Source organism: Vulpes lagopus, chromosome 4 (genome assembly GCF_018345385.1).
Source record: "Vulpes lagopus strain Blue_001 chromosome 4, ASM1834538v1, whole genome shotgun sequence".
In the NCBI taxonomy this organism is placed as follows: Eukaryota; Metazoa; Chordata; class Mammalia; order Carnivora; family Canidae; genus Vulpes; species Vulpes lagopus.
The window spans coordinates 86,901,428-86,928,713 of record NC_054827.1 but is presented as its reverse complement, the minus strand read 5'-3'; the positions used below and the strand labels follow the sequence as shown (position 1 = coordinate 86,928,713).

General features: G+C 47.5%; 1 protein-coding gene across 1 annotated transcript in view; it reads left to right on the top strand.

The window, feature by feature from the left end:
- THBS4 (thrombospondin 4) overlaps positions 1 to 26,980 on the top strand; it is a 41,809-nt gene extending 14,829 nt beyond the window's left edge. Inside the window, exons 3-22 of the mRNA XM_041753805.1 lie at positions 1,025 to 1,272; positions 3,617 to 3,725; positions 4,102 to 4,184; positions 4,532 to 4,583; positions 4,793 to 5,004; positions 6,791 to 6,928; positions 9,434 to 9,502; positions 11,410 to 11,562; positions 14,637 to 14,741; positions 15,294 to 15,401; positions 15,675 to 15,834; positions 17,628 to 17,746; positions 18,632 to 18,684; positions 21,293 to 21,486; positions 22,393 to 22,571; positions 23,140 to 23,188; positions 23,286 to 23,482; positions 24,222 to 24,394; positions 26,089 to 26,228; positions 26,759 to 26,980. Of these exons, the coding sequence (XP_041609739.1) occupies positions 1,025 to 1,272; positions 3,617 to 3,725; positions 4,102 to 4,184; positions 4,532 to 4,583; positions 4,793 to 5,004; positions 6,791 to 6,928; positions 9,434 to 9,502; positions 11,410 to 11,562; positions 14,637 to 14,741; positions 15,294 to 15,401; positions 15,675 to 15,834; positions 17,628 to 17,746; positions 18,632 to 18,684; positions 21,293 to 21,486; positions 22,393 to 22,571; positions 23,140 to 23,188; positions 23,286 to 23,482; positions 24,222 to 24,394; positions 26,089 to 26,228; positions 26,759 to 26,820 (2,603 nt within the window). The 3' untranslated portion in view covers positions 26,821 to 26,980. The remainder of the gene's footprint in view (positions 1 to 1,024; positions 1,273 to 3,616; positions 3,726 to 4,101; positions 4,185 to 4,531; positions 4,584 to 4,792; positions 5,005 to 6,790; positions 6,929 to 9,433; positions 9,503 to 11,409; positions 11,563 to 14,636; positions 14,742 to 15,293; positions 15,402 to 15,674; positions 15,835 to 17,627; positions 17,747 to 18,631; positions 18,685 to 21,292; positions 21,487 to 22,392; positions 22,572 to 23,139; positions 23,189 to 23,285; positions 23,483 to 24,221; positions 24,395 to 26,088; positions 26,229 to 26,758) is intronic.
- The last annotated feature ends 306 nt before the right edge of the window (positions 26,981 to 27,286 follow it).

Here is a 27,286-nt window from a genome sequence, read left to right as displayed (position 1 = left end):
TCATTAAGTCCTTGGAAGCAAATCACCTTGGTCTTTACAGCAAACGTCACCATTGGGCTTTACTCCCAGAAGCTCAGCATCCAGGAACAGATTTTAGATCAGGGCTCAATAAATTCAAGGCAATAAAGGAGTAAAACAAGATGGAAAACCAGAATCCTAAAATTTGTATGATTTTTTATTTAACAAAAAGTGAAAATGCTTGAGCTTAAAAAGATATGTGAGTAGATAGCTACCTGCATAGAAAAAGAAAAAAGCAAACACAACAAACAGAACATGAGATAGTGGATGGTAGTCCACTTTGTGCTTGTCCTTCTTTTGCAACCATGGATATCTTTGGTTCTCTAACTGAACATTGCTAAATTGAAGATAGGTTGCCGAGGGACAGTATGACAGATTATACTCCATTCAGTAGGTGCTTACAAAGGTGCTTACAAAGGCCTATCCGTATGTCACATTCTTTTAGTCATGGAATAAACCACACTCAGTTTCAAATTCTAGTCCTGCCACTTATGATTTCCTTGAGTAAATTCCTTCACTTACCTGAGCTTCGCTTCTGTCATCTGGAGTTACTCCAGTTTGCTCATATTGCAACAAGTAGAAATTAAACGTTGAAAGCAACTCCAGGCAGCATCCAGCCCACAGTGTTGTGCTCAGTAAGTGTTTGGTAAATTAATGAACGTTGCATCATGAACATGTTCGTTCAAGGAATGAATGCATTGAGGAGCTTACTTGGATTACAGTTGACTTTTATGGGTTCTCCTTGCTCATTGTATTTACACTGTCTGAAATTGTTTGTTTTCTGATTTGCTGTTTATTGTCTATCTTTCCATGAGCACAAAGCATCTGCAGCAACCGAGTGGGTTACCAGTGCCTAGAACAATGCCCAGCACTTAAGATGTTGAATATTTATGGTTCCAACTCACTTGGATTCTTTCTGGTAACCCAGCCTTGTGACCTGGAGGCTGTTCAGCAGAGCCCTGCCCCTCCCCATACTCCCCATTCACTGATATGTGCTTGGTTCCAGCCATTCTCCGTTACCTGAAGAATGATGGGAAGATTCATTTGGTGGTTTTCAACAACTTGCAGCTGGCTGATGGCAGGCGGCACAGGGTCCTCCTGAGACTGACCAACTTGCAGCGAGGGGCTGGCTCTGTAGAGCTCTATCTGGACTGCACCCAAGTAGATTCTGTGCACAACCTTCCCAGAGCCTTTTCCGGCTCCTCCCAGAGTCCTGACTCCATTGAATTGAGAACCTTCCAGAGGAAGGCACAGGTAGGAATTGTTCCCCAAAGTGGAAGGATGGACTGCCCAGGCTCAGGGAATGCAGAGTAATATGTCAAGGTCATGAGTGGGTCTAATTCAGGCTGTGTAATTAGAAGCACCTGTGGAACTTAAAAAACTAGAGGGCCCACCCTCAGGACAAATTGAATCAGAACCTATAGAAGTGGTGCCTAGGAACAGGTATTTTTTTAAAATACTGGTTCTAATGGGAAGCTAAGTGAGAGCTTCTGCTTTAGATGATAAATGAAGACTTTCTGGATGTAATTGTGAGGTTGGAAAGAAATAGCAAAAATCTAAAAAGCAGTCTTACAGGGGGTACCTGGCTGGCTCAGTTGGTAGAACATACAACTCTTGATAATGGGGTCATGAGTTCAAGCCCCACATGGGGCATGGAGATTACTTAAAACAAACAAAAAAAAAAACATAAAATCTTAGGGCAATAGGATGATCTATTTTAATCTTTCTATGATGATACTATTTACTATTTGTAATGAAAGTGATAAAAAAAAATGATTGGAAACTGCCATCCACTTAGGAACAACATTTTTCATAGGTCTTATTAGAGCATCTCTAACAAAAAGGACCCTATTGCCAACTTAGTTCCACAAGGCTTAAAAGTTCCATCACTTCTATTATCTATTTTATGCCATGTTGATGGTATTTTTTATTATATCATGGTACCTACCATAGAAATTGCCACATATAGTTTAAAAGAATCTTTTGTGTTGGAAAATACTTTGTTTCCTATAAAGAACTAGCATTCTTTGTCCTTTCCATTAATTATAACTAGAACTGGTCATAGTTGCTGAATTTTATCTGATGTGGAAGTCAATGCCAAAATCAGTAACTGTGTTCATCTGTTATGGCCCATAATGTTATCTTCTGTGTCTCAATTGTCACTTTCCATTTCCTTTTTATTATTTTATTCTATGTACTTTAGTTACAAGCTGCTCTGAGCCCTTTGTACAAAGAGGCTGGGTGTAAGTAACAATTTCCATTACAACACTGGCATGCTGAAAAGTTTTATATAATAATATAAAAACTATGAACTGATATTAGAATTTGTGCTTGGAAAATAGGAAGTATTTTCAAGCAGAAATTGCAAGAAAGCTAAAATTCCAGGATTTTGTTTTGTTTTTACAGAAAAAGAGAGAAAGAGGTTTATATACTTAGTATAGATTTACAAAGGAAAAAATAGTTAATGGAGAAAGATGTTTATATACTTAGTATAGATTTACAAAGGAAAAAAATAGTTAATAGAGAGATATGTAGAACTTTATTTCTGAATCCCCGAAGCAGCCCAGATAATTAGAATGACAGAAATTGTGTCACTACCATTTCAGAAATTAGTGTCTACCACCAAATAAGTCAGTTTCTAAAAGCCAGGTGTCAGCCACAGCAAGGTCATAAGAAACTATACTTAGTGGAATTTTTTCAAAAGTTCTAAATCCTTAGACTATCAGAGACGGCAATGGTCTATCTTCATAGTCATCTCATTTATTCAGTTAATTAACAAATTCTAGGCATCAGGGAAAGCATGGTGGGCAAAATAGTCATAGCCCCGCCCTATTGATCTCATAGCCTGATGTCCAAAACAATATCTGCTTTATAATAGGTGCTATGTACATCTTAACTTAGCTAAATTAGGAAGTAGAATTCATCTGAAAATCCTGAGCATCCTCATTTTTAAAATAAGGATGATGGCATTACATTGGCAATTAACATAAACTTTTTGTCGTGAATATATAATAACGGGTACAATTAAAACTTAAAAATAAAGGGGCGAGGAAATTGACCTTGTGACTAAAAATGAATGATTAATATCAACCAATAATGTAAAAATCCGATTCCAACTACCTAATAATCATAGAATATACCGTTTATTCATTCTCCTATCCCAGACAATGAGGGACTTTGCTAAAAACCTGGAGCTAAGATATCATAAAAACAATAGTGTTTAAAATTGAGATCATTATCTTATTTATTACCATCCAAACACTGTAAACAAATTCCAGACAATTTTTAATAAGCTCCTGCCACAAAATGACTTGTTTACCATGAAACCAAAAGCCTTTCCTCAGATCCACCTTGATGAACCCTCAGACCAAGTTGGATGCCAGCATTTTCCTAGCCTATTGGCTGCTTCCATATTTGCTCCAGTCAAAAGGATAGGGCTGGCAGGTTTTAGGGAAAACCAAACCCACAAAATTATGTAAGATGTCAGAATCCAAGCCTACAGGGCTACTTAGTATATTATAAAAACTGTGTGAGTATGCAAGCACATGGGCTTTTGAGCAGTGTCAGCAATGTGTGGTATGAATGTGATTTCTTCCAGGACTTCTTGGAAGAGCTGAAGCTGGTGGTGAGAGGCTCGCTGTTCCAGGTGGCCAGCCTGCAAGACTGCTTCCTGCAGCAGAGTGAGCCACTGGCCACCACAAGCACAGGTGTGGGCTCTTGGGCAGTTTGCACACCTTCATCAATACAGTTAAACCCTCAGCCCCCAAGAGCACTGGGTCTCCTCACTGAAAGGTGGATTTCAGCAGAGCACCCCTATAGGATGTGTCTACAGAAATCAGGCACTAGTGCCAAAGTTCAGGCCAAGAAATATTTCCGTTGTACTTGTGTTTGTATAACTCATGAATTTGGGCTAATAGCCAGTGGCATCATTATCATTTTTTAGGTGTATTAGATGAATTACCCCAAGTTAAATTCCTGTACCCTAGGGATTTGTCACGATGGTTCTCTGGGAAATCGTTTTTGAGCCATTGTAGGAATGTCAGTCACTGGCTGAATGCTCCTTGCCTTTTGCTATTGCTACAGGAGATTTTAATCGGCAGTTCTTGGGGCAAATGACACAACTAAACCAGCTACTGGGAGAGGTGAAGGATCTTCTGAGACAGCAGGTAACGATGAGGACACAGCATCGGAAAACCCTAGTCCCATCAGAGAAGCTTATTGTACAAGCTAGTGGAGCTGCAGAGGCCGTGGAGGCAGGGAGGCGGACCTGGAGACAGACCTCAGGTGGCCCCACATGCCCACCACCCTGGAGGTCTGTTAAAAGGGCTCTGGAAATGGGGGGCAGGTGTGTGATGAACGCACCATAGTTCCAAGCAGAGAGGGAGCCATCAAGAGCTACATGAGCACTCCCTTAAGCAGTGTTTACTGGATTGCTTCACGTGAATTCTTTCCCTCCTGGATTATATATCAGATCTTCCTTTTCCATCCTGTTTTTCCCTTCCCATTTCTAAAGGTCAAGGAAACATCATTTTTGCGAAACACTATAGCTGAGTGCCAGGCTTGTGGTAAGCGCTGCTCGAATAACTGCTTCGTTCTGAGTTGAATGGGCAGATGAGGAGGGATGAGGGGCCTGGGGTCGGCTACATTGACTGTGGTTTCTGGACATTTGGCACAGAGTTGGAGGGAAGGGATGCTCGTTGGGAACCCAGACTTCATTTTGTATCAGCTGTTTTTCTGGTGGTTAGTAGGTGTGTGGATTATTGTTTTTGTCTAGGTCCTCTCAGCTTTCAGTCTCCTACCCCAAACACACTGGTGCCTCCAGCGCCCCCAGCACCCGCAACATCCCCGACACCCCCAGTGCGCCGCTGTGATTCCAGCTCATGTTTCCGCGGCGTCCGGTGTATGGACACCAGAGATGGCTTTCAGTGTGGGCCCTGCCCCGAGGGCTACACAGGAAATGGGATCACCTGTTCTGACATTGATGAGGTAAAAATTCAACTCTGTGGGGTGAGGGCTTCCTAAGTATCTTGGATACCCTACAGCTTAGGGAAAAGGAAGCTAGGTGGATGACTAAAGGATGACTTGGGGTGTCCAAGTGACATAAAAACTACTCCCTCATGGATCCTTAGAGACCACAAGCCACCGTGAGCAGGGGGACGAAGGAGGCCTGACACACTGTTGTGGCTGCGTCCGTAATGTCTCCTGTCTCCAGCTGCTCTGCAGGGCCCATGCTGCTACAATGCCGACATTTGTACTCCACCATTGATTACTTCTCATATGCAGTCAGCAATACAGCTTTGATTTTTCTGCACTTCATCATATGTGGGCGGGGGATGATCTGTGTAGGGGTATATTTTAGGGCTTGCAACCAATTTCTTCAGCCTTCCTAAATTGCAAGTGCAGAGGGGAATCTCAAACCAACAAGACCTGTTGAGGAGGTCCCATAAACCAAACCGTGAGTAACCCAGAGTGCTGGAGGATGGAGCCAGAAAGACACATACAGCAAATGCAGGCTGTTTGGCCAGCTTGCAAAGCCTCTGAAGGAGACTGATTCAAGGGCGGGATTAGCCAGTCATTAATCCAGTCCCAAAGCAATGTTCACAGTATGTAGCAAGGCTGCCATTAAAATATGCCATTCCCTTCCCATGGGGTCAGAGATGGGCTAGAGGGAGAAAGGAGGTGGCAAGGTGCATACTAGGAGTTTAGGTGTGCATGCATACACACACACACACACACACACACACACACACAGCTCCTGCAGGCTCATGGTAGCACCCAACTAACTACTTCCTCAGGTGGTAAGCAATTGAGATGGTCTATAGTAATTCCTCAGTTGGAGAACCATCATGTGTGTTTCACAGAACTGCATCTGGTTTTGATCTGTGAGCTGGAATTTCCATCCTTTTGAAAGGGCAGGAAGTGGTCATGTTTTTTACATTAGTTCAGGTGGTTTAAAAAAAAAAGTTAGAAGCAGTCTCCTAGGTTCTAAGTTTTGGAAGAGCCGTGGAGTTGATAGGGCATGAAGGCAGATGCAGACAGCAATAGACCGCAGCTTACTGAAAACACAAGTGCCCTGGCTTTGTCTCCTCTGGATCTCTTCTTTGAGAAGTTGCTTTGGTAATACGCTTGGATTCATCTAACAGTCAGCTGACAGGTGGCCCGGGAGCACTGTCCTTTCATGGTGATTTTTAAATTACAAGGTGTAATATCAGGAAATTTACATTGGGAGGTAGACTGATGATCCTTAAGGACCTTTTCACTTGGTTGTGCCGTTATTCTGTAATAGAGCAAAGCCCACTACAAGGCAACGCCATACTGTGTGTGTCTGGGATTCTGTGGGCAACTGTGAAATTAGAGGCTTTGATTTCCTTTTACCCATTTCACTAGTACGGGGAATATAAAAAATAGTGAAAGGGATTATAGGGGAAAGGAGAGAAAATGAGTGGGAAATATCAGAGAGGGAGACAAACCATGAGAGACTCCTAACTCTGGGAAACAAACAGGGGGTAGTGGAAGGGGAGGCGGGCGGGGAGATGGGGCGGCTGGGTGACGGGCACTGAGGGGGGCACTTGATGGGATGAGCACTGGGTGTTATACTATGTGTTGGCAAATCGAACTCCAATAAAAAATATACAAAAAAATACTTCCTTTTACCATTTTGGTCTTCAAAAAATGAATAGTTAAGTAGATAAGTATATATAAATAGATGAATGAAAGTTTGTTTTCCCTGTGTGGCTAAAGACTTCGGGTTTTTTTTTTCTTTCCTTTCCAGTGCAAATATCACCCCTGCTACCCAGGTGTGCGCTGTGTGAACTTGGCTCCTGGCTTCAGATGTGAGGCCTGCCCCGTGGGCTTCACTGGGCCCGTGGTGCAGGGTGTCGGGATCAGTTTTGCCAAGTCAAACAAGCAGGTGGGCTGAAGTTATGGTCTTTCTATTCATTTTTTATCTTAATTACCAACAGAAAAATCTTGGTTTGTTCCCACTCCCTTCATTATAACCTCCTTGAACAGCCAATGTCGTGTGGAATGTCTTGGTGAATAATAGTGGGCAAAAAAAAGGAAGTTTTCCGACTCATTTCTGAGCATATATGTTCATAACGTCTAGTAGGGAGGAAGCTGTTAAATCAGGATAATAGAGTATCACTAGGAAAACAATCAGTGGGATAATACTAAATGTGTGGCATGATTTCAGGCCTATTCTGTTAGCCATTCAACGTTTTGTCCTGCAGAATAACTTGAGAATACGGAAAACAAATAAAAGCTTTGAAAAATTAGGTCACTTTTATAGAGTCATTGTTGCTGATAAGAAGCTGTTTCAGAGATGAGAGGATTTCAGGAGTCGAAATAATCCCCTGAGGAAAACCCCTTCTTCTTATATAAGCTATAAATTGTCATAAAGCACTTGAGCACTTTGTGACAGTCTCCATTTATTTCCAAATGTTCTACTATATCCTGGCCATTATTTAACTGACTGTGAAATTCTTTTTGATGTTTTCAGCCCTTAAAAATGGTTAGTCTATAAATATCTTTTACTACCTTAAGGAAATTATCAGGTTTGAAGAAGGGCAGGGGTTCATTATTTTCTAGCTGCGTATCAAAAGATTCTAGAGGGCATCTTTTTTTTTTTTTTTTAAGATGAGAAAAAGGAGGCAAGCTGGACATATAGGAGTGACAAGAAACCATGAGAGTAATGACCCAAAGTTTTGCTTCCTCTCCTCTGAAGACAATATCTCCAAGACTAAACCAAGGAAAATAGACAAAATGAAATAGTGGGTGCTTTATGTGAGCTAGTAAGAGTTCCAGTAATATGGTAGACTGAACTGAAGTAGAAAGAGCCACCTTGCTACAGCTTAGCAAATTCATACTCATGGGAGCTGGGAGTTGGTCCTAGGAGTCGGGATCTGAGGTTTGAGCACCTATGTGGACCTTTAGGAAGACCTAATACCCCTTCATAAAGACACAGGCTCCAAGAGCTACCCTACCCATTACAAGATGGTGAGAAAACCACTAGCTCCCAAAAGCAACAAGGAAGCTTGATGTCATCTCTGGGAACGGTTGACAAAAAAGAAAATTGGCCACCACAAATCAAAGTTCCAAGTTTATAGTGCATACTGCTATGAGCTTCAAATCTATGTTACACATATAATGTGGGACTACAAGCCATAAAATTAACATAAAAATCAGCTCTGGAGCAGTAAAATCCCCAGGAGATTGGCTAATGTCAAGGCCATACCACTGGTAAAGAGACTCTGAAACTCAGGTGCCAGTAGAACATGGGAAAACGGGGCCACTAAACATATGTTCATAAACAAAAGTGGGGATTTACCTGAAGAAGCTACCATGAGGAAATATGATCAATGTAAAACAATTCAAATGGATAAAGAGAAAAAGGAAGGAAAATATACCATAATTTAAAAATAGCATAGTGTGGGAAATAAAAGAAACTTTGAAAAATTGTCAAGTTAAATTTATTCAATGAAAAATGTAATCATTGACATTAAAAACTCAATAGATGGGGGGGCATCTCAGTGGCTCAGTGGGATCAGTGTCTGACTTTTGATCTCAACTCAGATCTTGATCTCAAGGTCATTAGTTCAAGTTCGGTGTTGGGCTCCAAGCTGCACATGGAACCTATTTAAGACAAGCAAGCAAACAAACAAGAACCCCACAAAACTTAATAGATGGACAAGACAGCTATCAGAGAATGTATAGAAGGGAAGGTGGATTTAAGGAAACCATGCAGAATGCAGCACAGAGGGGAGTCAGGTGGCTCAGTTGGTTAAGCATCTTCCTTTGGCTCAAGTCATGATCACAGGGTCCTGGGATTGAGCCTCACTTCAGGCTCCTTGCTCAATGGGGAGCCTGCTTCTCTGTCTCCCTCTGCCCCCCTCCCCACTTGTGCTCTCTCTCTGTGTCTCAAATGGATAAAATCTTTTTTAAAAAAGAATGCAGCACAGAGAAATAGAGATGGATAATAGGAACAAGAAGTTAAGCAGCAAGAGATTAATGAGAAAGTCTAATATTTGTCTAATTGTAGTTCCAAAGAAAGAGTTGAAAGAATAGGAGCAGAGCGAAGCTGAGAATCCTCCAGAATTGAAGAAAGCTAGGAATCCTCAGGTAGAAGTACGTGGAGTACCAAACAGGATAGAGAAGAACCTTCCCGAGTAGAAAGGCTGTAGAACAGAGTAACCATACAAGTTGTGTTTCTGAACAACTTGAAATACTAAGTCAGCAACTATCACTTGAAATTAGGTTAACTATAGACTGGTACAAACACAAGGAGGCGGCTAGAGTGATGCTCCTATTATCATTTTACCTGAAATTCCATACCTTCACACAAAGGCATCAAAGCAAAGCAAAATTGATTTGCATTTCTGCTTAAACAGAGTTATCTCTTTAAACTTTTCTGCACTAGGTCTGCACTGACATTGATGAGTGTCGCAATGGAGCATGTGTTCTCAATTCTATCTGTATTAACACCTTGGTAAGTATTTTTCATGGACGATGTTATCAAAGCAGACCAATTATTAAAACAAATGTATGTTTATAAGTCGTAACCCCCAAAACACACATAGAACAGATGGGCACAATATATTTGATTGGCAAATGAAGATAAAAGTTTACGTTGAAAAATAGTTTTTCATGTAAGACTAATTTAATAAGTAATATTTATATAAGAAAAACTTTATAAGTGCCAGACTTTAACCAGAGTTGCCATGTTGGGCTTTCAGAAAAATATTTGTTGAATAAAACATTGTTCTTATATTTTAAAAATGTGAAGGGCTTCTGAGTTTATATAGTTGAGAATATGCATTTTATTGGTGATGACACAATCCCCAAATAGTGTTCATTATTTTTATAAATCTTTTCAAAAGTCATTTGTATTAAAATGCTTACCCCTTGGGGTGTCTAAAATGTATATATTTTAGGTATGGTTTAATTTCTGAAAGTTCTTGTCCACTGATTCCAAGATAGAGATGTGACTCAGAAAACCACCAACATGATGGAATGACGGCTTCCAGCTTCACATCCCTGGGAAAGTTAATCCATCTCTAGGTTCCTAGTTTCCTTGTATGTAAAAACATTTTATAGATAACAAGTCACTTATTTTAATCCTCCCAATAAGTTTGTCACTAGGCACTATTAATTGCCATTTTACAGTTGAAGACATTGAGCTATGGAAAAGGCCATTGGGCCAAGGCCAAGTCATGGTCTCCTAAGGCTTCTGGTCTGGCTACAGAGCCTATGTTCCTATCTACACACTCTGCTGCCTGATGGGGAGCTAATGGGGAATTGTTAATTTCTTTGCTTTTCACCAGGGCTAGCTCACCTAGTCTGCAGATACAGATTTGGGAGATGCTGGCATAAAGGGAATACCTAAAGCCACCCTGGGGGAAGGAAACTAGACCTTGAAACGACCTAGAAAGTAGATCTCCAGGGAACCTCAGAAATGGGCAGAGAAAAAAAAGAGCAGGAGTAAAGAAGAGAGCCAGCCAAATGGAGCAGTCCAGTAAGGCTGATAGATCAAGGAAATTTAAAAAAATAAAAATAAAAATAAAAATCACTGAAGAGCATCCTTTGGATTTGGCAAGTAGGGGATTGTGAGACTAGAATCATTGAACTGTATACTCTACATGGGTGTCTTTCATGAAATGTAAATTTTAACTCGGTAAAGCTGTTTGAAAAAAAAGTCATGGCTGGCCCTGGAAGTGCTGTTGCCGTGGAGCTGACGGCTCATTTGCCAGGTTGCTTCCATAGCAGCCATCTCATCAAGAATTCTCGGGGCAAGGCCACTGACACTTCCCTGTACACCTGTTCTCTGTCACTCAATTGTTAAAAAGCCAATGGAACGGTTAAAAAAACATTTTTTCACCCTAACCTGCTTCTCCATCAAACCATCTCCCTTGTCCCCAGAATAAATTCTCACTCCACCTCCCAGGGCTTCACTGACACCACCAGCCCTTTCCCTTGTGTCATCCACAGTGCAGCCGGCAGATCACAGTGATGGGGGTTCACTCTGGCCTTCTTCTGCCTTCGGTGCTCTTCCCTCATGTCAGCGTGGCTCCAGGCTGGGTATTCCCGTAATCTTATAAGATATGTATGGGTGCAGAGAGGCAGGCACGAGTCTCACTCAATCTTGGCATCGTCAGGGTGCCTGGGTGGCCCAGTCAGTTAAGTGTCTGCCTTTGGCTCAGGTCATGATCCCGGAGTGCTGGGATCAAGCCCCACATGTGCTCTCTCTGATAAATAAGTAAAATCTTTAAAAAATAATAAAAAAATAAAAAAACAACCCTAGGCATCATTGAGTACATATAAAAATACACCTGATTGCAATAGCTTTGCTCACAGTCCTGAGCCCCTGGCCCATCCTCTGATCTTGGCTCTTTGCAGGGATCTTACCGCTGTGGGCCTTGCAAGCCAGGGTACACCGGCGATCAGACAAGGGGATGCAGAACTGAGAGAAGCTGCAGAAATCCCGAGCTGAATCCTTGCAGCGTGAATGCACAGTGCATCGAAGAGAGGCAGGGGGATGTGACCTGTGTGGTGAGTTGTTTGTCACTTGCTCGACCCTCTTCCATTTTAAATGCCACCCCTCCTCGGGTACTCCTTGCTTCCCAGTAAAAAGTCCTCACAAGTGGAAACCTTCCCCCTGAGAGAGCACAGAATGTAATAGCAGCAGGGTGAGTGGAGTTCCTGGAGAGCACTCTGAAGCCCAGTTAACCTCTGCTCCCCCTCTAGGCCTCGGGTGGTCAGCAGTGGGGCCCCCGCACCCAGCCCTCTCTGTGAAGGGCCAAGAAGGAGGCTCCTCCCCTCCCTTGCATCCACGCCCTGTTTGTGCACCTGGCTGGCATCCTGCCGTCCTCTGTGGCTGTGCTCAGTGGGGCCTGGCATCCCAGGAAGCAGGTGGCAGCGAAGTGCAAGCAGCTGTAAACTCTCAGGGAGGCCCTGTGTCTGCCAGTGAGCAGGAGGGGGCATGGCATGATTCTGTGCCCATCCCCACCGGGCTCAGGGAGAGCTGCAGGGATGGCCACCTCCTCTGCCTGGGCACTTCCCAACCCTGGAGCCGATCAGGGGGAGGTAGCCGGCAGGAGAGCGGGTTCCCAGGCAGCCATGGCTACAGTGCCAGGCAGGTGGTGGGGCCTGGGTGAAGGAGACCCTGCCACCCCCTCCCAAGTCCCAGGCTCCAGAGTCTTCAGGGCTTCTAGGCTCTGAGAAGTCAGCCGTTGAGCTGCTGTCCCCTCCTTCCCTCCCAGCAGGCCAGGCCCTTGGCAGGTGCCCCTGCAGATGGTGGGATTTGTGGGTTCGTGGGGATCACCTCTGAGTGGCAGGACAGGCTTTCCTCTCCTCCTGATACCCCAAACTTAGACTTCTCTCTAACGTCATGCTCGCAAAATTTTCTACGGTGAGCCTATCGCTTTTCAAATAGGAGAAACAAGAAGAATGAGAACTAAGTTTGAGAAAGAAATGTAATAACATCCGTCCTCTCTGGCGGCACAGGTAGTCCATAACGAGGTCCTGACAAAGGAGCAAGTTGGGTCAGAGGGGAAACACCCCCAGTGTTCCTAATTCCCGTTGCTGGACGTGTTTATTACCACCGAGAGGCGAGGGTAGATCTATGTTTAAATCCTAATTTTCTGTGAACAAATTAATGACTTCCCTGGGATAGTGGGTGATGGGGCTCTTAATATGTTTTTGAATTTGTAATAAGGCACAACGACAGATGGTAAAGGATTAATATACTTGGTGTGACTACTAAAATAATTTAATCTGCCAGCAAATGGCTCATTAAAAATGTATTTGTTCCTAGAGGAAATTTTTTCTTCATTAAAATGAGTCAAGGACCGTACCCCATGGCTGAGCTTTCCAGGCCTTCTGAAGTCCCGCTGAAGCAATTGAGCGGAAATAGAGGCACTTAAGGGGAGGGGTGTCGTTGGCCTCCTGCCTTCTAAATCTCTGGTTACAGAAGGAGAGCCTGGACGATTGAGAACAGGCAGGCTGCCGCTTAGGAAGTCATTGGTCTTCAATCACCTTATTTTGATTAGCAAGGCCAGGAAATTTAACATTGGTTCATGGAAAGTTTCTTTCCCTTGGCCCTGCTTCTGTTCCTCAGACGTTCTGCCCCCTGCCTGCCTTTCTGGTTCCCCTGGTCCCCTTCTCTGTGTTCCTACTCTCCTGTCTGCCCCCTTTGCAGGTGCCTATCCCATTCCTGGACTGAGCTCTCCGGTCCCACCTTCTGCCCCAGGCACCACTTAGGGAATTAATTTCTTTTCTCTCTGATTTGCCATTGATCCTGGCTCAGGAGCCCAGTTGTCTCTGGTACAGTGGGTAGCAATGACCTTGCGGTGTCATTGTAAGGATTGGAGATGATGGTTATACATTCCAATGTAGGGTAACTCTTAATGCCTATTCTGCTGATAATGAAGTCAGTGGCTGATGGTGGCAAGATACTTGGGTAGACTTTTCCAGGGACAAAGAGACCACGCAGGCCCAGCTCTGCACCTGTGGGAATCTTTTCCTGTTAAAAGGGCATGAGTAGGAGTAAAGCATGTTGGAAGAGGTAGAGGTAAAGCACTTTTCTTTTGGTGGAAATTGATCTAGAAGACTGTAAAAGTCAAATATATGACTGTAGTTCAAGAACGATAAGGGAAGTACCACTAAAGCCACATGCACTCGTTTCTGCTGGGAGAAGAAATGAGACAATCATATGGGGAACATTTCCACAGCAACTCAAAATTACAAATAACCTTTGAACCAGGAATTCACACTAAGAAACCAGTACAGGTGCAGAATGACAAATATACTAGAATTACTTGTTGTAGCATTATTTGCAAGAGAAAAAAAAATGTTTTAAAAACCAGCCACCCACAAGTAGAGGACTGGTTGAAATTCATGGAGGCGCACACACACCACTTTATGTATGATAGATCTGTGACCGTTAAAAAGAATGACATGAATCTATATGCAGTGATATGGAAAGAGTTCCAAGGTATGATATCAATTTTTTAAATAAAGTGCAGAACTGTGGGTATGTGTGCTCTCAGTTGTGTCAGAAGACGAGGTAGAAAAAGAATGTGTGTTTGCTTATCTGTGCATGGCATATCTCTTAATTAAAGTATACGGAGGAATGGGGGCACCTGGGTGGCTCCGTGGGTTAAGTGTCTGCCTTCAGCTCAGGTCATGATCCCAGGGTCCTGGGTTCAAGCCCTGCATCCATCTATCTGCTTGGCAGGGAGCCTGCTTCTCCCTCTCCCTCTGGCTGCAACTCCCCCTGCTTATGCTCTCTCTGTCAAATGAAAGAAAGGGAGGAAGGAAAGAAGGAAAGGAGGGAGCGAAGGAGTGAGGGAGAAAGACAGAAGAATGCATTGCCCGAATCAAGGGAACAGGAATGGGAAGGAGTTTTTATTCTGTGTCCCTTTTAACCTTTTGATTCTCTAGACTATTCAAAAAAGTAATAGTTTTAAAATCCTACCCAACAATGCTGTGTGGCTGTGGGCACTGCCTCTGGGAATGCGCACAGGGGAGCAGGGATTCACAGGTACAGCGCAGAGGCCCTTGTCCGCCCCCCACCTCCCACGGGGCTCAGCTCCCCAAGCCCCTGCTGGGCTTTGCCTTCACAGTGTGGCGTCGGCTGGGCTGGTGATGGCTACATCTGTGGGAAGGACGTGGACATTGACAGTTACCCTGACGAAGAACTGCCTTGCTCTGCCAGGAACTGCAAGAAGGTAAGGGCGACACGCAGGAAAGAAACTACACAGGCTGTGGCTTTCTAGAGCCGCACCTCCCATGGCGGGGAGACTCTATGGGCTCCATGGCATTTCTCACGTAGCTGCATCTCAAACGTAGCAAAACAGCCATCAGCAATAAAGTCAGGCGGCTGCCGTCAGTCTTGAGGTTAGAAATCATTTCTGACTTAAGACAGATGTAGACAAAGGTGGAGAAACAGGGAGAAGTGGATAGAAGGACACAGACTTACAGTGATAAGATGGATAATGTCTGAGGATTTCATGTAAAACATGGTGAGTTTTGTTGATAATACTGTATTGTCTAATTGAAATTTGCTGAAAGGCCAGAACTTAGATGTTCTCAGAAAAAAAAAAATGGTCAGTATGCAAGGTGCTGGATGTGCTGACTCCATGATGGGAACCCTTTCATATATACGTGCATGGTAAATAATCACACTGTACACCTCAAGTATATTACAGTTTTGTCAATTATGCATCAATAAAATTGAAAAAAGGTCAGAGACGTCTCTCTGAGCTGTTTCTTCTCCCTAGGACAACTGCAGGTATGTGCCAAATTCTGGCCAAGAAGATGCAGACGGAGATGGCGTTGGGGATGCTTGTGACGAGGATGCTGATGGAGACGGGATCCTGAATGAGCAGGTACTTGCCCTGCCAGGAGGACCTGTGAAGTGCCCCACTCCAGGGATCGTGGGAGGAAGCCCACGAAGTCACCTGTTTCTATTACTCATCCCAAATACTAGTTTCCATGCCTGCGATCCTGTGGCATTGTGACTTCTATCCTGACTTCTGACTGCGTGTGACCGGTTGGGGGTGGGGATGTTGGGGGAGGTTGGGGCGTTGTGGAGGCTGGCTGGCATCCACTATAGGACCAGCAATGAGCCTGAGTAAGCGCTTGGCCTTCCAATCCTTTAGGATAATTGTGTCCTGACTCACAACGTGGACCAAAGGAACAGTGACAAAGACATCTTTGGGGACGCTTGTGATAACTGCCGGAATATCCTAAATAATGACCAGAAAGACACCGATGGGGATGGGAAAGGAGATGCCTGTGATGACGACATGGATGGAGATGGTGGGCTTGTCTCATTTTGTCGTTCATTTGGGACTCATTTGTCCTTTTGCCCTCGTTCTCTGTTAGGAGCACAAATAGAACTGCTGACTCAGAAGGGCTCCCACACTGCGTGGTTACCTGTGGCCGGTGTCTGGCCCACCTGTTTCTTTTCTTTTTTTTTTTTTTTTTTTAAGAGAGAAGGAGAGGTGCAGAGGGGCAAGGGAGAGAGGGAGAGGGAAAGATAGCATCTTAAGCAGGCTCCACACCCAGTGCAGAGCCCGACTTGGGACTTGATCTCACAAGCCTGGGATCATGACCTGAGCTGAAATCACAAGTCTGGATGAGCCATCTGGGTGCCTCTGGCCCACCTGTTTCTCCCTAACCTACTCTGCTATTTAATACCCCGAGTGTTTCTGGAATTCTACATCATTGCCAGAAATTTTGTAGGAATTATTTCAAGCTGTGTCTTGTCAGGGCTTTGTCTTTGTAGGGCATCTGTCTTCCTAGAAAAAGCGTGTCTTTCCCCACCACCCCCACCACCATCCTTCTGCACGCATAAGAATCCTGGAAGCAGAGAATTGAATGAGGGGCCTCAAAAGAGCAGGGTCACCGGCTACACCTGGGTCAGGCTCCTCCAGCAGAGGATCAGACGTCTCCTGGGAAACGTGTCCATGCCCTGCCTATTCTGGGAAGAGCCTGGAGGCAGGAGATCCACGTTGCCCAGCTCCTAGCTCCGCTGAAGGGGCCTTCTAGTGTGGGCTGTGTGAATGGCACCCCCTAGAGCACAGCTTGAGCTCTGGAGCCTCTCCCGATGTGAAGAAGGACATGTTTGGGGCCTTTTTTTTTTTTTAATTTATTTATTTGAAAGAAAGAGAAAGTGCAGGGGACGGGGAAGAACAGAAGGAAAGGGGGAGAGAGAATCTCAAGCAGACTCCCTACTGAGCTCCACATGGTGCTTGATCTCTCGACCCTGAAATCATGACTGGAGCTGAAATCAAGAGTCAGCTGCTTAACTGACTGAGCCACCCAGGCCCTGCTGAAGGACATTTGTTTCTGTATAGCTTCCATGACATAGAGATGACTGTCATCGAAGTATAGACTGGATCCGATAGTTTCTAAAAACATTTCACATCACAAGGGCCTTGAAGGAAAACCTTCCCAGATGTGTACCCCCTCCCCCCCATCCTACCACCCACCCCACACACACACCCCACTCCAGAATATCTACACCTCCCTAAAGCATGACCTCATCTTCTGCAAGCCTGATGGACGACCAGAGCCAGTGGTATGCTGGTAAACCAGCTCAAGAAAACCAAAAAGCCCCAAGTTGTAGCGTTGGCCAGTTTCCGTGGGATAAATCCCATTCCCACCATGACTGATTTCAAGCAGTTGGTATAAGAGGACCTGATGAGACAAAAGCTGAGAAACGAGGGGCACAGTGGGCCTGGCTCCAGCACACCACTGCCTCAACCCTCAGGTCCCAGTCTTTGTTCACCAGGCCCTCCTCCAGGGTCAGGCCATCTCACCCTCGTGACCTTCTCATCTAGTTGCAGTGGTTGCCCTAGATGTCTTGGACAACTTAAAACTCCATGGAGAAATGCCTCAGGTCATCATTCATTTTTAAGTCTCCCAGAATCCATGCTTTGATGTCACTTGCAGATAATTGCTGACAAAAGGTAGCGGCTCTGGGAGGATGGCCCTAGCAGAAGTCACTCACTACATGACTGCATCTAGGCCTGATCTCTTATTGCCTAGAAGTCTGTTAACCCATCTGAGATGTTCACTTGACTCAGGCAAGTGTTCCTTTCTTGTAGGAATAAAAAACATTCTGGACAACTGCCCAAGAGTTCCCAATCGTGACCAACGGGATAAGGATGGTGATGGTGTGGGGGATGCCTGTGACAGTTGTCCTGATGTCAGCAACCCTAACCAGGTGAGTACCATCCGGGGGATTCAGACTCTAGGCCGAGCTGCCCTGTGCAGATTCTTTAAGAACACTGTCTAGAAAACCAGCTGAGCGCACTGGCCCAGCTCCTTGTCATTGCCACAGCCTCCTGGAGCAGAGCTGATGGGGTTGCACACTCCAGGCCTGGGGGTGCTAGGAGGACTGCTACAGGAAGTCTGAGGCCCTCTGGGTGGGTCCCACAGGCTGCAGACTGCTGTAAGATTAGTGGCAGGAGTTAGAGATGCCCAAAACAACAATGATGTTTTCCTGAAAGGAAAATGTAACATGGCATCTAACCATTGGGCGCCTTGTGTCCTTTTAGTCTCCAAACCCCTACACAGCCTATGTATGGACATTTCAGATGCACTTCAGTCAGCGACGTGTTGTTTCCCTTCTCACTCCTCCTTCCTGTCTGGATAATTGGATAGATTGTGTCATGTATTTTTAAAGCCCCAAGAGAGGGGCGTCACTGTTGCCCTCTGTGACTCACTCCCATTCTGGCTCAATTCCAACATGCGGAGGGAAAGCAAAATCGGTTTGCCTAGTCCCCAGGCCTTTGGCTGGCTCCCCTCCGGCCCGTGCCAGAGTTGCACGTCTCCACCTGCCACCCTCCTGCCCCGGCGCCCTTTCCAATCAGCTCATCTGGTGTGTAGGCAGCCCAGCCATGTGGCTTGATATTTTGGAAGGCTTTTTTGACAATTCAGCATTGTGCCTACACCAATATGGTGTTGTCCTTTTGCAGTTCTGCACCAACCCAATTCCAGAGAAATAATTCCTGAGATGCAGTGATGATGGGCCAGGTCTGCCTTCTCTGGAACATTCTGTGCATGAAGGCCCAGGCATAAATAATAACCTGTTCTGTTCTCTTTGCAGTCTGATGTGGATAACGATCTGGTTGGGGACTCCTGTGACACCAATCAGGACAGGTATGGCACCTTTCCCAGATGCGTGAGGGCCAGATGAAAAATTTGGGGAGAATTTTAGCTTTGAGAGCAATCTGCCGCTACCTTACTTCAGGATCTCTCTGAATGGATGGAGAGAGATTGAGCTACTGGTGGGACAGTAGCCCGCCTCTGGTCAGGGTCACCACACCTCCTCGAAAGCCCCCTATATTCAGGTGATTGGGTCAGCAGGGGCCACCGAGCATTCTAGTGAGTGAGATTCTATTACAGGAAAAGCAGCGGAGCATCGTGCTTCAGAGTTGGCCTCTGGATGCCCAGCCAGCTACACATCCCAGCCCCCTCACTTCAAAATACCTAACCTTAGGCAAGTCACCAGTCTCTGTTATTCAGTTGTCTCTCATCTGAAAAACGGGGATGACGGTGCCATGTAGCTCATAGGTCTGTTGTGAAGACTGAGTTAATTTATGAAGAGTGCACGTTACAGCTGCCTTTACCTAGAGGCGCTCGATGGGCTTAGCGCTTTCATTATGTTTGTTCAACTCAGGAAAGCTTCACCACGATCCCAAAATAGAAAGCTGTCAGTTTGAGATATCACTGTCGTTTTATTGTCCTTGGAATTTTTTTCATTCTGCGTCCCTTATTTTTGGTCGATTGTTCTGGGCAAATGAGTTTTGTCACCTCCTCTCCCCCCCCCCCCCCCCCCCAGCCCCACGTGGAGGTAGTCCTATAGTAAGATGCAGGCCTAGGGCAGCCCCAGTGGCTCAGCAGTTTAGCGCCTACCTTCGGCCCAGGGCCTAATCCTGGAGACCTGGGATCGAGTCCCACGTCGGGCTCCCTGCATGGGGCCTGCTTTCTCCCCCCCACCCTTCTCTCTCTCTCTCATGAATAAATAAATAAAATCTTTTAAAAAAAGAAAAGACAAGACGCAGGCCTGGATGGGATGCTGTGGAGCGTCACCCAGGACATAGACAGCATCACCTCTGCCCGGGAGACTCCTGCTGTCCAGGCCCTGGCCCCTTTCCTCTGCATCAAGAGACTCTGGAGGGCAGAGCAGGGGCAAACAGGGCTCTCCTTCCCGACCTCCTCTCCGAGGCCGCCCTGCACACAGTGGCTCTGGAGCCAAACTTTGTGCAAGGACAGCTCCTAGGAAGCCCCAGCTCGGTCCTCTGTGTGCCTGTGGCCAAGTGAACGTAAACACCCTTAGCGGCTGCACTCTCAATGTCCCTTAGCGGTTGCACTCTCGATGTCTTTCTCTGCAAAGTAGAGGGAATTAAACGTACCTTGCAGGTTCCAGTAATAATGAAAGAGAAATTAGGCAGAGCTCGGGGCAGAATGCCGGCCCTCAGGTGACGCCAGCAACGGCGGCCTGCGTTACCGTTGCCACAGCTGAGGAGAGGTCACCATTTCTGCGTGGAAGGTGGGACCGGCACCCTGAACCCTCCCTAAGTGGTGGACATCGAGACTGTTCCCCGTTTGGGATCCTCTTGCGCTGCCAGCCATCCCGGGAATCTCTGAAATATCCTATCCTGTCAGCCTCTAGATATTTGCCTAAAATAAATGACTCATCCTGCTACATTTTAATTCCCACAAACTTGAACCCTGGGGAGGAGGACAGGAACTGCTTGTTTTTGCATAAGAATGTTCAAGGCTGCATAGAACAGAATACCGAGATCCTAGGATTTAAACACCAGCCCTGCTGCAGGCACAGCCATTCCACTGTCCCCTTCTGCTTGTCCGGGTTGGCCTCATTTTCCCTGGGACCCCTCTGGGAAGCGGGGCCTGAAGGGCGTCGACAGGTCTCCGACCCCTCCCCCGCCCTATCCCAGCCTGGGACAGGCCATGGGTGGATGAGGTGGAAGGAGCATCTGTTCTGACTCCAAGTGGGTGGCCTGCATCAGCTCAGGGAAGCCTCTGGGGACAGGGCAGTCTCATCCTTGGTGGCCGTTAGGCCTGGAAAAAAGAATTGTCACGTGGGCAGAGAATGAGGGTTCTGAGAATGCTTTAGAGCGGGACTGAGCCCAGACTCCATGCGCAGCTCTCGGGAAGAGGCGGCCCTGCCCTCTCTGCCACTTTCCCCGGGGCATTCACCTCTCTTCCTTCTTGGGTCTGCGGGCCAGGGAACGCGAAGAGGAAGAGAAAACATTATAGGGCTTCCCAGGAGCCAGCGTGTAGAAGTGCTTTACCACATACTAAAATGTAATGTGCCAAATTCTAGTCGTGTGAACATTTAATCTTTATAACAACCCCATGAGGTAGGCTCCGTTATTCCCATTTTACAGATGAGGACACTGAGCCGCTGAGGGGCCAGCTGCTGGTGAGTGCTGAGCCAGGATCCACACTAAGCGGCCTGGCTCCACTGCCCCTCACACTTGGCTCCCTTTGTAGGTTCTCAGTTGCGTGGGGGGTTGGGGGGGGGGCGAGTGATCATAGTCCCCAGGGACTGATTGGGAGCATCTGGTCACAAAATCGGGAATCAGCCTTTATCCTCTGGAGTGTAGGATATGATCTACTTGTTTCAACAAGACGCAGGAGTGGGAAAATGTTCTCTGGCCCAACCCCCAAATCCCAGCTCTCATTCCTATCCTGTTCTCTGCTTATCTGTGCCACAAACCACCTGTTCTTTCTCCCGCAGTGACGGAGATGGGCATCAGGACAGCACAGACAACTGTCCCACCGTCATTAACAGTGCCCAGCTGGACACTGATAAGGATGGGATTGGTGACGAGTGTGATGATGATGATGACAATGATGGCATCCCAGACCTGGTGCCCCCTGGGCCAGACAACTGCCGGCTGGTCCCAAACCCAGCCCAGGAGGACAGCAACAGTAAGTGGGCTCAGCGTCAGGCTGCGTGCGGCTCCCAGGCTCCCTTCTACCAGGCGCCTGGGGTGGGAGTGGGATGCTTCTCCCAGGACTTCCCTGAGCAGCCACAGCTTGTGTGGACAGTGGACAGCTGGCAGACACAACCCCCTAACTCTGTCACAGAAGAGCTGCTTTGCAGCTTCTCAGCAGCCCCGGATGAGGTCACATGCAACAAGGGAGCAGCCACATGCTCCTGCCCAAGGGGCTTTCACCAGGGGCCACAGGAAAGGAGCAGGATAGAGGGAAGGGCAGAGCCACGAACGGCTTCAGTGGGCTCACCACCTCAGTGGCCGCCGGGGGCCAGGCCCACAGGGAGAATGCGCACCAGCCAGAAAGGAGACAGAACCATGAGGACCATGGAGGGCCGGTGAGGGCACAGCCGTCCACAGCTAGGTAGCATTTAGCTGAAATACTTTAATAACATATCAACGGAACAAAACATACCATGAGCCGGATTCAGCCTAAGGATCACCAGAAAGTACGGTCTTAGAGACACTCTGATGACAATTTCCCGGTTTTTCATATGTTACGCTATGGATGTTGCTTCTGTAAGGTCAGCCTTCAGCCCCACCACTTGGTGAACCCCAGTGTCCTCAGAGAGCATTCAGGGTTTCTTATAAGACCAATTTTGAACAGCTGCCTTCCAGTCTGTCCCCAGGAAATTCTTTTGGTCACATACAGTGGGGTTCACCAACCCACCCTGAAGATTCCAGGGTGGGGCCTGGGGCCTCATAGGCTGAAGATGGTTGCCTGGAAGAGGGGGGGCTCCCTTCGGCTCCTTGCCCAGCCCTGTCTCTGTGAAGGAGCGGTGGTGCAGGCAGTGTGGACGGGAGCCAGATCCTCTCCTCCTCCCCACCCCACCCCACTCAGGGGACGGCGTGGGAGACATCTGTGAGACCGACTTTGACCAGGACCAGGTCATCGATCGGATCGACGTCTGCCCGGAGAATGCAGAGGTCACCCTGACTGACTTCAGAGCCTACCAGACGGTGGTCCTGGACCCTGAAGGGGACGCGCAGATCGATCCCAACTGGGTGGTGCTGAACCAAGTAGGTGCCCGGTGGTGGGCAGCTCTCCACACAGGAGAGGGCGCGCTGCCCTTGGCCTCTGGCCCAGTGCTTCCGCGAACCCGTTCTACACAGGAGATGGAGCCCCCTCAGTCTGCAGTGGTGGCTCACGGGAGCTCCGCAGGGAGAGGCTGGAATAGAGACCCAGGCAGAAGCAGTCTGGCCCGAAAGCCATGCCCCCCAGCTCTCCAGCAGACTGCCTCCCACCTGCCCCCCTTGTTGTGAAACTACGGAAAGCAGGCACAGAGAGGCTTCGAGCCTTTAGCCTCACCCGGCAAGTCACATGCGTTAGAAGTGATGCTCTCTCAGAATTAAGCTGATTCAAGGAACCCTTAATTCTCATTTTAGCAAAATCATTTCTGTTCAGCTTTTCTCCCCCTCCCAGGGCTGTGCTTTGTTCGAGCACCTAGCGAGGTAGAGCAGTTCCTCAGATAAAGCAGGCTGTGTGGAGGCCAGGCCTCGTGAGCGCTCCCCACCACGGAGGCTCGGGGCTTCCTTGAGCTTCTCCACCCTCTCAGATTGCCCTTAACTCCTTCAACTTTCTCTGCAGGGCATGGAGATTGTCCAGACCATGAACAGCGACCCCGGCCTGGCAGTGGGTATGTCCAGGGCCTCCACAGCACGTGCATGGAACCCGCTCTCCGCAGCTCCTCCCGGGGCCGGTCAGCTTTTCTGATCTTCTTGTGGTCCCTGCAGGGTACACGGCGTTTAACGGAGTTGACTTTGAAGGGACCTTCCACGTAAACACCCAGACGGACGATGACTACGCCGGCTTCATCTTTGGCTACCAAGACAGCTCCAGCTTCTACGTGGTCATGTGGAAGCAGACGGAGCAGACGTACTGGCAGGCCACGCCGTTCCGTGCTGTCGCCGAGCCTGGCATCCAGCTCAAGGTAGCGACCATTCTAAGTCACTCACCTCCCCTCCGGGCCCTTCACCCTCCTTCTCAGGCCTGTTCTCGCCTACGGCACTTAGTTCACATATGGACATTCCTGTGGACAAGCTCCCTCCTGACCTCAGGTGACTCATGTCCTCCCCATCAGGTCAGCTCAGGTGGGGAATCAAGAGTTGGGGGAGCCCTGGGGGCACGTCAGCAGGTGCACTGTGCCAGAAACGGGCTAACCTGTGTCCTCAGTGGGGCCCGCTCTAGTGGGCACTCGCTCTCTGCTGGGAGAAAAGGCAGACTTCCGAGTCCTCAGAGGACAGCTGTGGGGTGCGGTGGAGTTACAGCAGGAAAGCAATGGGCGAGGTCAGCGGGGTATCGGCCAATGCTGATTATTTGAGGGCTGAGGGTCACCTCCATAGAAAGGGCATATCCAAAGGCAGCCAGATTATAACCATGAAGTCACCACCCCAGGGACCCAGGAAGCAGGAAGGGTGGCCTGTGCATTCTGGTCTAAAACCTCGCTTATTGGGCAGCCTGGGTGGCTCAGTGGTTTAGTGCCGCCTCCGGCCCAGGGCATGATCCTGGAAACCCGGGATCGATCCTGGAGACCCGGGATCGAGTCCTGCCTCGGGCTCCCTGCATGGAGCCTGCTTGTCCCTCTGCCTGTCTCTCTCTCTCTCTCATGAATAAATAAATAAAATCTTTAAAAAAATAAAAAAATAAAACCTCGCTTATGTCCCTTCCAGGCTGTTAAGTCTAAGACAGGTCCTGGAGAGCATCTCCGCAACTCCCTGTGGCATACCGGGGACACCAGTGACCAGGTCCGGCTGCTGTGGAAGGACTCCAGGAACGTGGGCTGGAAGGACAAGGTGTCCTACCGCTGGTTCCTGCAGCACCGGCCCCAGGTGGGCTACATCAGGTATGTGGAGGACATAGCTCCTCACCTTGCTCTTGAAGCTAGGCCCGCCCTCGTTCAGCCTCACAGAGCCTCTGCTGCCCTGAGCAGCCCCAGCCTACCATGGCCCTCCCAGGGCATGCCAGGACTTCTGAGACATCAGGCTCTGGCTCCTAGGAAGGAAGTGGGAGGAAGACCCCCAGCTCAGACTAACCAAACTGGGGGGTAGAGGGACTCTTTGCATGGAGGCCTCCGCATTGGAGGAGGGGGGTGCTTGACTGGTGATGGGCGCCTGCCGCACTCACCAGCGTGAAGGGAAGGGAGATGTGGCTCAGCCTGGGTGCTGGCTCCTTCATGAACATTCCAAACTGCACTGCAATGAGTCCCTTACCATCTCTTCCCGGCTGGATGGTGAACTCCATGGAGGCAGTGCCCGTATCTCATTTTATGTTGGCCTCCTTGCTGCTCGGTGTGTACCACACGTGGCAGGAACTGACCTTCACACAGCCAGTGCAAGCTGCCTCATTTCCCTAGAAGACTGTTTGAAAAACAGATGCAAACAACTGTCCACAGAAGCTACAGTGGCTTAGGCTGCACCTTTGAAATTTAGACCAGGTACTTCCTTTCTCACTCCTCAAGCTTGCAGATCAACACTGACGCCAGTTTATGTAGCTCACTGAGAAAGGAGTACAAATTGCCATCTCCTGACCGGGGCAGGCAAGCAGCCTGCTGGAAGAAAGAAAATCATGAGGGCTAATTCATGCTTTGTTCTCCCGAGGACATTAAGTCCAGTGTACTGTTTGTCACACAGTAAGATGATCACTCATGTTCTCAGCCCGAGGAAGCCTGATGCCTCCTTTTCCGTCCCAAAATGAAATCATGGAAGAGACAGTCTGCCTGCAGACAATTTGGAAAACAATCTGATCCCTAACACTTTAATAGAGAAAGAAGAGTAATTTATAACAAAATCACGTAAATGCTTAGACACAACTACACCACAACACAAAATGACATAGTGGCAGTGACATTTTAATGCAGGTTGTTCTCCTGCTGACTTCATTTCTAAAATGGAGAACAGCTCTCGTTAAGCCGAAGAAAGTACTCGATCGCTCCTCAGCTGACCCACAGAAAATTCAGTATATATTCAAACGGTGCAAAAACTACTCGCTGTTGACAAGGAAAAGGAAGTTTGGTCCCAGGTCAATTGCAAATGGCCTTTCCACCTACCCAAGTGTCCGGAGGCAAGTCCAGAGTGTAGAGGATGCAGGACAGGTTTTGCTCTTTCTCTCCAGGGCCAGGTGAACCGTTCAGCATCCCTGGCTTCAGTCACAAAATGCCAAACAACCAGCCTAGAAATGTCCCCACTTTAGGGATGCTGTTGCCCCCAGCGGGGATCACTATTCTGCGATTCGACCAGATGCTGTTGGACCTCAGGAAAAGCAGTGGGTTTTGTGATTTCTCTTGAACTCCTCAGCGGGTACCCATCAGGTTTGACTCTGTGCCCAACATCGTGTTGGGCCTTTGGAGAGACAGCATAGGGGAGGGCATGAACCTCCAGTCCCTGACCACATGGAGCTTCCAATCTAGTAGGGAAGGGGGGACAGTGAGGACCCAGGCCAGGGCTGTGAGAAGTGGAGTATGAAACAGCAAAGAGGTGGGTCTGACCTTGACTCCAGTTTGAGCTTCATGGTGACCAGCCTGGGCTGTGTTGTCTGCAGAGTGCGATTTTATGAAGGCTCTGAGTTGGTGGCTGACTCTGGGGTCACCATAGACACCACCATGCGTGGAGGCCGGCTTGGTGTGTTCTGCTTCTCCCAAGAAAACATCATTTGGTCCAACCTGAAGTATCGCTGCAATGGTAACGTACTATTCTTGTTATTATACAATATTACTAGAATTAATCAAATCCTACTACCTTATTCTTATAGCACATTTTCCTCCCAGAAGCCCCAAGCTCATGCCACGTATTCATTAAAATGCAACAGTCCCTGCATAACTAAAGTAAATGGTAGATCTCATTTTTCCTATTTGATGGATGAGGAAATTGAGATGCATAGAACTTAACTGCTTGACTTAGGATTTGGGGGTTCAGTGAGAAATTCGGTCAGATTTCATTTACGGGCAGCCTTTATTTTCTTATGGCTCAAGCATAATCACGGACTCCATCCCTCCTGCCTGCTAATGTCCTTTAGGCCCGTGAATGAGCACTCCTGGGCTTTAAGCCAACAGTTTGCAAAGCAGCCTGAGGTAGAAAATGGCTGTGGAGCCTGCTGGGGCCTGTTGCTCGGGCTGACAGTGACCCCTACTGGATGCGTGCACGGCGCGAGCCGGGCCAGGCTTCCAGGTGGCAGGAGCCTTACTAACCCCTGGGTCTGTTCTTGTCCGCAGACACCATCCCAGAGGACTTCCAAGAGTTTCAAACGCAGAATTTCGATCGCCTGGATAGCTAAGCCAAGGAAGCAATCCGTAACTGCTTTTCCAAACACTAAAGCCATATATTTTTTAACTTCTACAACTTTTTTTTTATATACACGGTGGCTTCCTTTTACCAACCCAACCATATCAGACTTTTTATATGAACGTGACAATAAAGAAGAGATAATTTCTAAACACCGTGTTGCTCAAACATTGCTTACGTGTGGCTCAGGCTTTGGGGGTGAGTCTATTGTTCTTGAGGTCTGTGTATTGTGTATTGTGTATTCCTTGCTCAGGGAGTCAGTGAGATTGGGCAAGTGCGTGAGTCAGAAGGCTCAGGCCAGAGCTCCCATCTCTGGTTACTCTGGCTGAGCTTCACAGCAAAGTCTCTCGGTGCCGTGCTCGCCTCAGCAGCCTCCCTCTTCTGGGTAAGGAAACTCAAAAAAAAAAAAACAAAAAAAAGCACATGCTCGGAAGAACCTTCCCCTTGGTTCCTGACCA